Here is a 12767-nt window from a genome sequence, read left to right as displayed (position 1 = left end):
GGCCGTGCTCTGCTCTAACAAAAACCTGGTTCCATGGCATAATTGTAGGGGCTGTCAGGCTAAGTTTGAGACACCTTCCAAAAAAAAATTTCAGGGCTTCCTCAGTCTTTAAACTCCAGAAAATATTGTCCAAACCTTGACAACTAACCTGTTATCATGGAGATAGCTCCAAGTTGATGCACTGGCCATTGGAGAATGTCTATCAAGCATCCAGGTAAATAATGACTTGGTTGCTGCCCTCAAGGAACCTACCTAGAGGCTGACAGAAAATTTTAAGTATTTTTTCCTTCTATTGTTCATTCCTAAAATTCTGGCGGTAGGTATGATTATTATTCCTATCCCACAGGGGAAGTAACTGAGTCTAACTACTTGAATATTTTGTCCCAAATCACTAACAACAAGAGATGGCCAGACACTGAACCCTGGAATCTCTAAATGTTTAGATATTGATGGGTACCGCTTAGACCAGGGAGTCCAAACCATAGGCTTGCTGTTCCGGTTTCTCTTATCGGATGGAGGGACCCCCATTTCACCGAGATCATTGACTTTTGGGTTCTCCGCTGACCCCAGATGAGATGCCTGGTACCTCGTGGTCAAGTCCCCTCCAACGAGGACTCCTCAGAGGCTTGGTCCCAGCTGCTCAGGCTGGCACCCGCCTCCTCAGGCCAGAGCCCGAAGCGCCGCCAGCGGTCAGGTCCCGGGCCGGCTGCCAGCCACAGGCTCAAGTAAACGCTGAATGAAGGGCAGATGGAGGAACCTGTCCCGGTCCGGCGAGAGAGCTGCGGGCGCCTTTCCGCTTACCGCGGGCCTGCCCAGCCTCCCGTCCAGTCCGGGCCGGGGTCCCGCCGAGGCAGGTGTGCGCGGCGGAATCGCTCTCGGGCACTCGGCGAGACCGAGCTCCACCCCGAACGCCACCGGGCAGGCCACGCGCAGACCCGAGCCCGGGGCCCCCGCCTCTGGCTGCCGGCCCGCGCTCGGCCCCGGTCCCGCCTCCCGGAGGTTTTCGCTTTCGCTTTCCTGCCGATGTCGTTGAGGAAAATGAAAGTGGTTGTGTCCAGGACTGGCGCAGCTGCCGTTCCCGACGAGAGGCGCAGAATGCGGCGGCGGCCAGCCTGGAGTGCGGGCCCTGGGGCGCCCGCGCCGGGCGAGGTAAGCGCAGCCCCTTCGCGGCCGCCTCGCGGGCTCCTCCTTGCGGACCCGGCGGGCCCGACGCCAGGCGTTTGACCGGGGCAGGGTCTGGGGTTCTGCCGTGGGGGCGGGGAGGGCCTGAGACGCGGCACCCCTGGGTTTCGTGGCCTTGAGCCTCCAGGGCGGGCTGGAACACCTGGGAGGCCTCAGACAAGCGTGCCAAGGGGCTAGCAGCCCGGGGTCGAGCTGGGACCGTGGCAAGTCGGGCCACCTGAGCACACCTTTCCTTTTTGTAGAGCACCGACCTCCCTGGGTGTTGGTAAAAATCAAAAGTTGGAGGGTGTACGTAAAATACCGAGCAGAATGCCTAACCTGAGCTCATAGTCTACTCCCTCTGACCTGTCAGACTCATTTTTCCCACTGGGCCCCACCCCATCCCTCGTGTAGTTTGCGTAAGTTTCCTAGATCTGGTGCACCTGGGGACCCTTGGGGTGCCTTCCAAGTGTTCCCTGACCAAGCAAGCTGGCAGCTCATCTCCCTTGATCACAGGCATGGAGAGCAACTAGGCCAGGATGTGAAGTCAGGGCCTCACTCTGCTGGGGCCCCCATCCCCGGGCTAGCATAGATGGTCAGGGATAGGTGCACTCACAGACGGAGTCCTTCCCAGACCAGGAAATTTCCAGTCCACTGCATCTGCCAGCAGAAGCATGAAAGATGCGTGCCACCTTGTCTTTGTCCTTTATCAAGTATAGACAACTCATTCTTGGTGTGTAGGAAGGGGTTCCCCTCACCCCACCCCCTCCCCCCCAGCGCTGTGGAAAAAGCCCCTGCCCTTAAGGCGTTCCCCATCCACTGAGGAGAGAAAATAATGTATTCAAGTTACCCATAAGGCAGGTTGTGCAGAACAAGGACAGATGAGTGAAAGAGCTAAGAGCTAAGAGTAAAGTGACTAAATCGTCAGGCACTTAACTTACATTTAAGTAATGTCAGCTTTTGCAGGCCAATACCAAGAATCCCCTTTAACTCAATTTTTGTCTCAATAATAATGAATTCAACCTAATCACACAGATCTGATCATAAGACCCATTACTGAAACAAAACTTGAATGATCTTAACTTTGATAAAACCATCTGAATTTGACAAGGATGGTCTAAGGTCCTAAGTTTTAAAACATGGGGTCCCCCGCTGCTCTACCCCAGGATGGTGTTGAGTTCTGATTGCTTTTAGAAAATGTTGCTGTTGCTGGGCACGGTGGCTCACACCTGTAATCCCAGCACTTCAGGAGGCTGAGGCGGGCAGATTACTTGAGATTGGGAGTTTGAGACCAGCCTGACCAACATGGAGAAACCCCATCTTTACTAAAAATACAAAATTATTTGTATTTTTAGTATGTGCCGGGCGTCATGGAACATGCCTGTAATCCCAGCTACTCGGGAGGCTGAGGCAGGAGAATCGCTTTCACCTGGGAGGTAGAGGTTGCAGTGAGCCAAGATCACGTCACTGCACTCCAGCCTGAGCTAAACGAGAGCTAAACTCCATCTAAAAAAAAAAAGAAAAAGAAAGAAAATGCTCCTGTTTTCATGAGCCAGAAAATTAGATGCACTTCCGTTCACATTCCATTGGCATGAACTAGTCTCATGGGTCTCACCTAATTGTAAGGTGGCTGGGAAATGTAGCCTGGTGGTGTTCCCAGGAGGAAGAGAACAGAGAGACTGGTGAGTACTGGTAACCTCTTCCACAATCGACTAATGCAGTGAATTACTTTATCATGATGTATTTGTAATATACTTTTGCATTTGATTAGGTAATATTTAGGAGTTTAACATCCATGTTTTTAAGTGAAACTATCCTGTATTTTTCTTTATTTGTACGTAATTTCAAAATTACGTAACCTTAAGTTGGGCAATGTTTTCTCTTTTTTTCTATCTTCTAAAGCAACTCCATTAAGATAGAGATTTTCTGCTCCTTGGAAGTTAGTAGAAGGCACTTGTAAAATGTTCTGGGTCTGAAACTCTATGGGGAAGAGGTTTCAAAATTATTTGAGTCTCTTAAGTAGTTATACACATTTTTTGTGCCAAATTTGGTAATTTTTATTTTCTAGAAATGTATTCATTTCATCTGTATTTTCAAATGTGTTATCATGTATTTATATTATTCTTTATACATTTTAAAATGTCTTTTATTTGTCATTTCTTCCTTTTTCTGTAATCTCATTATTTAAAAATCTTGTGTCAGTTATTCTTGATCAGTCTCACTAGAGGTTTGTCTACTTTCAAGTAAATACTTCGGGTTTTGTTAACCACCTTTTTTTTGGTCCTCTATGTCCTCTGTTTCACTGATCCTGCCCTTACGTTTATTGCTCCGTTTTATTACGTTTATTATTACATTTGTTTTTTCATGTTCCTTTGGTCTTATGCTTTTGTAATAGATTCAAACAGTGTAGACATTTGTAACGTGAGACAGGAAAGTCCATTTCAGCCTCTATAGACAACCACAGATATCATATTGGTGTGTTTTTCTGGACCCTTTCCTATGCTTATGGAAATATTTTCCTACAACTTTCTAAACTGAAACTCATAGGTAAACCGCTCTCTATAGGCAACCACAGATATCATATTGGTGTGTTTTTCTGGACCCTTTCCTATGCTTATACAAATATTTTTCTACAACTTTCTAAGCTGAAACTCATGGGCCTCTTTCTATGGTGTATACACACACATATGCATACATACACACACATACACATCCATTAAAGTGGAATATGTACCATAATTTATCCATTTTCCATTCATAGGCATTTAGGGTGAAAGTATTGATCTTTTAATAATGGAATTTAATTCATTCTTACTTACTTTGATCACTGATAAATGTGGTCTTATTTTTGCCATCTTGTTTTGCCGTGTATTTATCATGCATTTTTTTTCCTTGTGACTCTATGGATTCATCAGAGTGTATTTGTCCTCTGTTTCTTCTTTCCTTCTTTTTATTCAGTGAGTTGGAAGTTCTATATCTTACAATAGGCCATCATTTAGTTCTTAAGCTTAGATAAACTTGTATTTTTGTCTCTCACAAAAATCAGAACCAATAACCTCCTTCCAAACATAATAATTTTTTTTTTTTTTTTGAGACAGAATCTCGCTCTGTCACCCAGGCTGGAGTGCAGTGATGCAATCTTGGCTCACTGCAACCTCCACCTCCTGGGTTCAAGCACTTCACCTGTCTCAGCCTCCTGAGTAGCTGGGACTACAGGTGTGCACCACCATGCCCAGCAAATTTTTGTATTTTTAGTAGAGACGGGGTTTCACCATGTTGGCCAGGATGGTCTCGAGCTCTCGACCTCGTCATCTGCCTGCCTTGGCCTCCCAAAATGCTGGGATTACATAAGGATGTTTTTCATGTCCCTTTTTCCTCACCTTTTCCCCACAGGCACATGTACACATAGGTCTCTGCCCGGGAATAACCTGAACAATTCCAATTGTTATTAATTCTTCTTGCTTCAAAATACACTTTCCTTTTTCTATGTTAGAAATATTAACAATTGCATTAGTCTACAATCTAACCTATTTGTGCAATTGCATATTATACCAGGATAGGAAAGTTTAAACATGTATTTCTTTTAGACTTTTCATTGACTTGCTGAAAATTTGTAGTGAATTGTATCTTGAGTAATGCTTCTCTGGGTCTCTTATTTCCCAAAAGTATACTTTGGAATCCATGCAATTCTGATCCTTGTTTGACCTTTGCTGGCACAAAGGCATTCTGAAATATTTGCAAATGCTAAAGTCACTTCCTCATGTTTTACAGAGTTTACTTTAGCTTGGCGAAACCAAGTGCAGTATCAGTTTGTTGTAAGCTTACCACTAACTAAAGATTCATAAAATAGCCCTGCCCTAGGGTCAGGGACTAGCTAGAGGAGCATGAAAATAGTCTTTGAAGATTCAGCTGCTGGATATTTTACACCAAAAAGCTGAAACGTTTTAACTATTTCAATATTTTGTTTATAGTACTTAATATTTGTGAACATGAAGGAAAATGGGCACTCTTATAGTAAAACTGTGGTAAAACTAACTTGGATGGTGTTTGAGCTCTGGTTATCAGAAGCTCCTTAAAGTGTCCATACCTTTTATCCCAGTTCTACTTTCAAGAATATGTCCTAAGGCATGTTTTCGTAGGAGGTTATTTCAGGTGGCGCAGGGTAATTCTAGTTGGGACACATTTGCCACATTGTCTAACGCTGACTCACAGTGAGAAAGTTATTCCCATGCTCAATTCCTTTTCAGTCTTCTGATCAAGGGAAGGAGAAAAACTTTAGCTTGGTGCTAGCATGCCTTCAACACCTCTCTCACTAAGCCTCTCTAATCTCCCATTTTATATAAAAGAATGAGCAAAGGGAGAGCAGTATTTTGACTCTATTTTAACCACAGTGTTTTTTTATTCCAATAAAACATATTATGATTGCCTTCATTTATGGCATATGATGTTGGTTTTCCACTTAAATAGGTTTGCTTTTTTTTTTTTTTTTTGATACTGAGTCTTGCCCTGTTGTCCAGGCTAGAGTGCAGTGGCACAATCTTGGCTCACTGCAACTTCTGCTTCATAGGTTCAAGCGATTCTCATGCCTCAGCCTCCTGAGTAGCTGGGACTACAGGCACGCACCACCACGCCTGGCTGATTTTTTGTATTTTTAGTAGAGACGGGGTTTCGCCATGTTGCCCAGGCTAGTCTCGAACTCCTGAGCTCAGGCAATCCGCCTGCCTTGGTCTCCCAAAGTGCTAGAATTACAGGTGTGAGCCACCACACCCAGTCAGATTTGCTTTTAAAATACATTTGTTTAAGGACAGAAATGAGTTGATTTAAAGAGAAATATTAAGTACATTACAGATGGTAATTAATTATAACAAAATAGTAATGACAATGCATGGATGTAGGAAATAGGACCCTAAGGAAATAATCAGAGCTATAGACACAGATTTATATCTAGGGATATTCCCGTAGATGAAGAGGTTCCTACCAATGGCTTATGTTACCATAAAGTTTGAAACTGGCCAGGCGCGGTGGCTCAAGCCTGTAATCCCAGCACTTTGGGAGGCCGAGACGGGCGGATCACAAGGTCAGTAGATCGAGACCATCCTGGCAAACACGGTGAAACCCCGTCTCTACTAAAAAAAAATACAAAAAACTAGCTGGGCGAGGTGGCAGGCGCCTGTAGTCCCAGCTACTCGGGAGGCCGAGGCAGGAGAATGGCTTAAACCCGGGAGGCGGAGCTTGCAGTGAGCCGAGATCCGGCCACTGCACTCCAGCCTGGGCGACAGAGCCAGACTCCGTCTCAAAAAAAAAAAAAAAAAGAAAACAAACTACTCAGTTGTTCAGCAATTAGGGATTGGTTAAGTGATGTTTTCATACTTTTTTTTTTTTTTTTTTTTTGAAACGGAGTCTCGCTCTGTCGCCCAGGCTGGAGTGCAGTGGCCGGATCTCAGCTCACTGCAAGCTCCACCTCCCGGGTTTACGCCATTCTCCTGCCTCGGCCTCCAGAGTAGCTGGGACTACAGGCGCCTGCCACCTCGCCCAGCTAGTTTTTTGTATTTTTTTTAGTAGAGACGGGGTTTCACCGTGTTAGCCAGGATGGTCTCGATCTCGTGACCTCGTGATCCGCCCGTCTCGGCTTCCCAAAGTGCTGGGATTACAGGCTTGAGCCACCGCGCCCGGCCTTCATACTTTCATATGATGGATACTACCATTATGAAAAACTATATTTAATACATGGAGGATTATATACTGTTACATAAAACTGATTATAAAAGTATATACAGTATTGTAATTTTGTTAAAAATTAAGTGAGTGTGAGTGTGTGTGTGTGTGTGCCTGTGCCAAAATCAATGGAGAAAAAAGACTAGAAGAAAATATTTCCAAATGTGTTATCTATAGATCACTGGACTACAGGAGTTGTTTGTGTTTTCCTATAATAGACATATGTCACTTTTGTCACCAGAAAAAAAATATCTATTTTTAAATTAACATGCTCCTAGGCTGACAGGACTACCTGGTGTTTTGTCATCTGCAGGCATTCCTGGGTCCTTTCCTGCTCTTACAATTCAGTGAGGTCTCTGTGGCCTGCTGCAACATCATGGGGAAATAGTACCGTTAAGACGTCATTGTCATCTCTCAGTACAATCCAAGGTACTTGGTTTTGGAGTGTGCATATTTATATTTTTGGAGTAGAATAGGAGAATGTTTCTAAAATTCTCTCAAATAATTTTTATTGCTTTTTCTTCTTGACAGCTCCATTAAACAGGACCAAATTAGGATCCCATTTTTTAAGTAGGTCTGGATTATTAAGCAAGAATAGAGTAGAGGCTGAGTCTCCTAGTTTCTTGTTTAGTCTTTCTTTAATTTCTACATTTTCTACTGACTACGAAGTTTTTAGATGTTGGATTTAATCATGGTTCTCCATCACCTAGGTTAGAGATATGTATATTTAAATCTGGACCCCTCTCTTCCAGAATTACAAAATCTCTGTTCACAGAAAAAAAAAAAAAAAAAGTTTGCTGCAAGACTTAATGCTTAGCAGAAATAATTGCTACCTTTTGTCTAGTAAAAATTCCCCGGGTATTCTTTCTTAAGGCTTGTTCCTGGAGACTCATGAACTTTTTTGTAGGAATGGGGTTGGCAGGTTAAGCAAGTAAATGGTGTGTCTGTCTGGGAGTGCTCTATAGCCCTGGTGTGAGCTTCCTCCTTCTGTAAAAGTTCTGGGCTCCAGCCAGGGTGAGCCAGCCAGGGCCTGAGCCTGAAAGAGACCTGCTGTAGCATTCCAGTACCATCTGCCAGATTGCAGCGAGACCTTTGACTGGCCGGCTCTTCCCCTGCTTGGGTCCTTCAACTCCACTCCTCTCCATCCCCACGGCCATCACTGTGGTGCAAGCTCTCACACCTCTTGACTGAACCACAGCAGTGACCTCTAGCTGGTCCCTGCCTCCCCTTGCCCTTACGTCCAATCTGGTTTTTCGCAGGAGCTAGTATGTCCTATTCTCCTATTGCTGCTGTAACAAATTACCACAAAGTCAGTGCCTTAAAACAACACAAATTTACTATTTTAGAAGTCCTGAAATTAAGGCTTTGGCAGGGCTGCATTCCTTCTGGAGGCTCTAGAGGAGAATCGTTTTGTTGCTTTTCCAGCTTCTAGAGGCCAGTGCATTCCCTGGCTCAGGGTTTCTTCCTCCTCTTCGAAGCCAAGTCTTTCTCGTGCCACATCACTCTGAGGCTTCTCATCTGAAGTCAGATCTCCCCCTACCTCCCTCTTATAAGGACACTGGTGATTACATTGGCCCCACCTGGTTAATCTCCAATTCTCAGGACCCTGAATCACATCTGCAATGTCCCTTTTGCCATGTAGGGGAACATATGTACAGCCTCCAGGGATTCACACATAGACATCTTTGGCAGGGCCATTACTCAGCCTACATAGATAATCTTTTAAAAGTATACATCTAAATGCATTACTCCTCTGCCTAAGACCCTTGTGTGGTGCTCCAGTTCTCCAGGGTTAAGGCTCGATCTCCTCTTGTGGCTTGCAGTGTCATGCAAGGGTTGCCTACACTGCTTCTCCAGCCTCACCCTGCCTCCTATCCCTGCTGACTGCCCATGATCCAGCCTGTGCACAGGGTGTGCTTTTGACAGGGACACTGCTTGATATGGTTTGGATGTATGTCTCCTCCAAATCTCTTGTTGAAATGTGATCGCCAGCATTGGAGGTGGGGCCTGGTGGGAGGTGTTTGGGTCATGGGGCTGGATCCCTCATAAATGGTTTGGTACCCTCCCAGAGGTAATGAGTGAGTTCTTACTCTGTACAGGTGAGAGCTGGTTGTTTAAAGGAGCCTTGGCATCTCCTCCCCTTTCTTGCTCTTTCTTGTGCCATGTGACACGCCAGCTCCCCCTCTACCTTTCACCATGATTGTAAGTATCCTGAGGCCTGACCAGAAGCCAAGCAGATGCTGGTGCCAAGCTTGTACAGTCTACAGAACTGTGAGCCAAACCTCTTTTCTTTTTTTTTTTTTTTTTTTTTTGGGATGGAGTCTCGCTCTGACACCCAGACTGGAGTGCAGTGGCATGATCTTGGCTCACTGCAACCTCTGCCTCCCCAGTTCAAACAATTCTCCTGCCTCAGCCTCCCAACTAGCTGGGATTACAGGCATGCACCACCACACCCAGCTAATGTTTGTGTTTTTAGTAGAGACAGGGTTTCACCATGTTGGCCAGGTTGGTCCTGAACTCCTGACCTCAGATTATCCACCCGCCTCAGCCTCCCAAAGTGCTGGGATTACAGGTGTGAGCCACTGCACCCAGCCTTAAACCTCTTTTCTTTATAAATTACCCAGTCTCGGATATTCCTTTATAGCAATGCAAAATGGACTAACACATTGCTCCTCCCCACACTCCATCTCAGGCCTCCCCCTAGACGAGGTCAGGCCTCGTGGAGATGCTCTCACAAGGACTACATGCAATTCTGCTACCACACCTATCACAGATTAACATCTGTGCATTTATTTAGGTGATTATTTGACTAATAATAAATGTTCCTCTTATGTAAGTACTCCAAACAGGCAGAGACCATGTCTATTTCTTACCCATAATTGCATCCTTGGCACAGTGCCTGACATGCAGCTGTGGGCAATAAATGACATGGTTAGTAAGTCCTTGGAAATAAGTGGATAAACGAATGGATATTAACAGCATTGTCATCGTGCTGTATCTCTTTTTCCCTGCTTTTTCTTCTGCTTGGCATTTGTCTCCTTTTCTATTGTTGCCTCCCTCCACTACAACAGAAGCTTCGTGAGAGCAGGGACTTTGTCTTGTGTGTTCACTCCTCTCTTCCCAGGTCCTAGAGCAGTGTCTGGTCCATAACACTCAATGGATATTTTGGGAATGAATGTCTGCAAGATGCTGAGAATCTCTCACAAGAGTTTTCATATGTGACCCCTCTTTGAAATTGAGTATTATCAAGTTATTCATTTTAATGATTCAACCTAATTCAGTAATCAGGCAAATTGGCAGAGACCTAAAATATTTACCCGTCATTGTGAGGATGAAATAAGTAAACAAGTGTAAGTTATTTAGAGCAGTGTCTGGTAACCACAGCCCTGTGTAAGAGTTTGCTGCTGTTGTTAAGAAATGCTTGACTTCTTGATATCTTAGAGTTTTTGCTGACTCTGCTGCCTGTGTTGGGATCCCAAGCAGAAACTGTTTGTGACCCAGCAGGTGTTGGCACTCGGTGAGTGCTCCTGGCTCTCGTGCCACCGTGGGGACTCAGGTCTTCCAGCTGCCTGAGGATATAGGAGGGGCTTCAGGCGCATGATTGGGGCCATTGCTTATGTTTTTCCCTTGTTTGGCCTGCAGGTGGCAGCACACCCAGGCCCCCCAGGCAGTCCTGAGGATGGCCAGCAGAGAAGAAAATGGACTCCCTGGCTGCTGGAGAGTTGAATGCCAGCCACCAGCCATGGGTGAGTGGAAAGCCTGACCGGAATTTTTCTCTTATTTGTTCTGCATTATTTGTGTTTTGGTATAGGAATTGCTGTAAATCACGTGTTCAATTTTGAGGCCATTTGTTGATTTTTGCGGTTTATTTACAAAAACAACAAACAATAGCAGTGAAACCAGAATTATTCCTGGAATGTTTCAGAGAGTATGAGGGACAAGGGCGCATCCTCTGCATTGTAAGTGTGACTTCCCTTCCCTTCTGCATCTTGGGCCTGTCCCCTTTGCCATCCAGGAAGGAGGTATCCACCCAGAATAGTTCAACAAGTATGTGGCAAGCTGGGAGTGTGAGGTGTTCTTTGCGGGGACCCTGCAGTCCTTCTTCCAGTCACTCCCAGGGTGGACTATTCTGCACTGCCATGCCTGGCCCCTCAGAACCCATGGTTTCCATCTGCCTTCCCAGGCCTTGCAGCCCCTTGGTGTACTTCTCCTACTGACCCTCCCCTCTTCTTACCCCTATTAATTTCACAGCTCTGTCTTATTTATCCCAAGATCCTATTTGTGCTGCATTCTGAGCACTTGAATGAGGATTGTTTATTTTCTATTTTGATCACATTTGTTAGCTTTGTGCTTAGAAGAAAATAATTTCAGTTTCATAAATGGGAATAAGCCCTTATGTCAAGGGCCACTACATCACTTCTTGGCATTCCAGTGAGGGGTCTAGTGAAGAGCTTCCCCGAATTTCAGTACCTTTCAAGGCCTCTTGAAAGAATGTGGAATTAATTTGGGCGGAGGCTTGTGCAAGGACTTTTTTTCTGAGTATATTTGGCCAGTGGGCCAGTGGGGAAGCAGAGGCATGGACTAGAGAGAGGAACAAGGCAGAAGGAGAAGCTGGGGCTGCAGGATGCCATCTGCTGTTTGTACGGCTTCCCATGGCCCACTGTAGTGGCCACAGGGCACTGCTAGGAATCCTTCATGTGGCTGTTGCTTGCTGTTGGGTGACATGATTCAGAGCTGTGTAGCTCCATGAACAGTTCCACTCTGCATCTCACTCACAAAGCTCTAGCGTTGGGCTGTTGGGTTTTGGTGAAAGCAGGTGCTATGAAGAATGTATTGAAGGACAAATCAGTCCCTAAGGGACTTCGATAGACGCAGTCCTAAAAACATTTCCGGGCTGGTTTCTTTTTTTTAAACACCAGTTAACCGTTTTCAGTTTAACTGTGTTTTCCTTCCTGAAACCTTTAAGTGAGACTAATTGGTATTTTTTTTTTTTTTTTTTTTTTTTTTTTTTTTTTTTTTTTTTTTTTTGGTATGCATTGTTTTTAGGGAGTTTTTCTATTTGTCAAGTCTGGGTTGGAGATAGAGATGAAATGATTTTTTTTTTTTTTTCCCACACAGACCAAGCATGCAGAAATAGGAATGATTTAAGTTTGTCTTTAATTTAATTTCTATATATTTATGTTCCTTTCCTTGGGAAATAGAGGAAATATTTGGGGGCATTTTCACCAAATTGTAACTTGTAACTTCACATGAGCCTGTCAGCAGGAATTTCTGTGCATGTTTTAATGCCTGGTTGGGGGAGACGTGAAAAGACAACAGACAGTTGCCCTCAAGGATCCTTTGTTCTGGCTGGGGAGTCACAACTTTGTTCCTCCCTTTAAATAACACCAAATACTAGAGCCCCAGGGGCAGGTCTCATCATGAATGCCCAGTAGTCAGTGCCTAGAAAAACCTAAGTCCAGGAAGACTATGAGACCTGCCCCTGGGGCTCTAGTAAATTCAGATGAGAGAAAAGAAGGTGGGTGGTGTTTCCAGGCACATAGGTGTGAGAAGGACTAGGGAGCACCTAGGTCCAACTTGAACATCATTTGGAGGAGTGCAGAGAGATTGTATTGGACAGGTTGGTTAATCAGATTTCAGTGGTGATGGGAGTTTGACTATCAAGCCAAGGAGTTTGAATTTGATACCATAAAGAATAGGAAGCGGCCGGGCCCAGTGGCTCACGCCTGTAATCCCAGCACTTTGGGAGGCCAAGGTGGGCAGATCACGAGGTCAGGAGATCGAGACCATCCTGGCTAACATGGTGAAACCCCTTCTCTACTAAAAATACAAAAACTTAACTGGGCGTGGTGGCACATGCCTGTAGTCCCAGCTACTCGGGAGGCTGAGGC

The 12767-nt window shown here is 45.0% G+C and overlaps 1 protein-coding gene across 10 annotated transcripts in view; it reads left to right on the top strand.

The window, feature by feature from the left end:
* The first annotated feature begins 706 nt into the window (after positions 1–706).
* Positions 707–12767, top strand: part of LOC104659839 — a 66430-nt gene continuing 54369 nt past the window's right edge. For 4 of the 10 annotated variants that reach the window (XR_004056462.1, XR_004056459.1, XR_004056460.1 and 1 more), the window contains exons 1-2: positions 722–1149; positions 10519–10622. Coding sequence is in view for 1 of the 10 variants with exons in the window: in XM_030927869.1 (XP_030783729.1) it covers positions 748–1149; positions 10519–10602 (486 nt within the window). In the remaining 9 variants the exon portion in view is untranslated. Of the gene's footprint in view, positions 1150–2593; positions 2844–7189; positions 7306–10518; positions 10623–12767 lie in introns of those variants that run through there. The other 6 variants (XR_747639.2, XR_004056456.1, XR_004056458.1 and 3 more) reach the window with 5 other exon arrangements.

The sequence above is a fragment of the Rhinopithecus roxellana genome, chromosome 3, assembly GCF_007565055.1.
Source record: "Rhinopithecus roxellana isolate Shanxi Qingling chromosome 3, ASM756505v1, whole genome shotgun sequence".
Lineage (NCBI taxonomy): Eukaryota > Metazoa > Chordata > Mammalia > Primates > Cercopithecidae > Rhinopithecus > Rhinopithecus roxellana.
The sequence above is the reverse complement of the archived record's forward strand: the minus strand, read 5'-3'. Positions and strand labels throughout refer to the sequence as shown.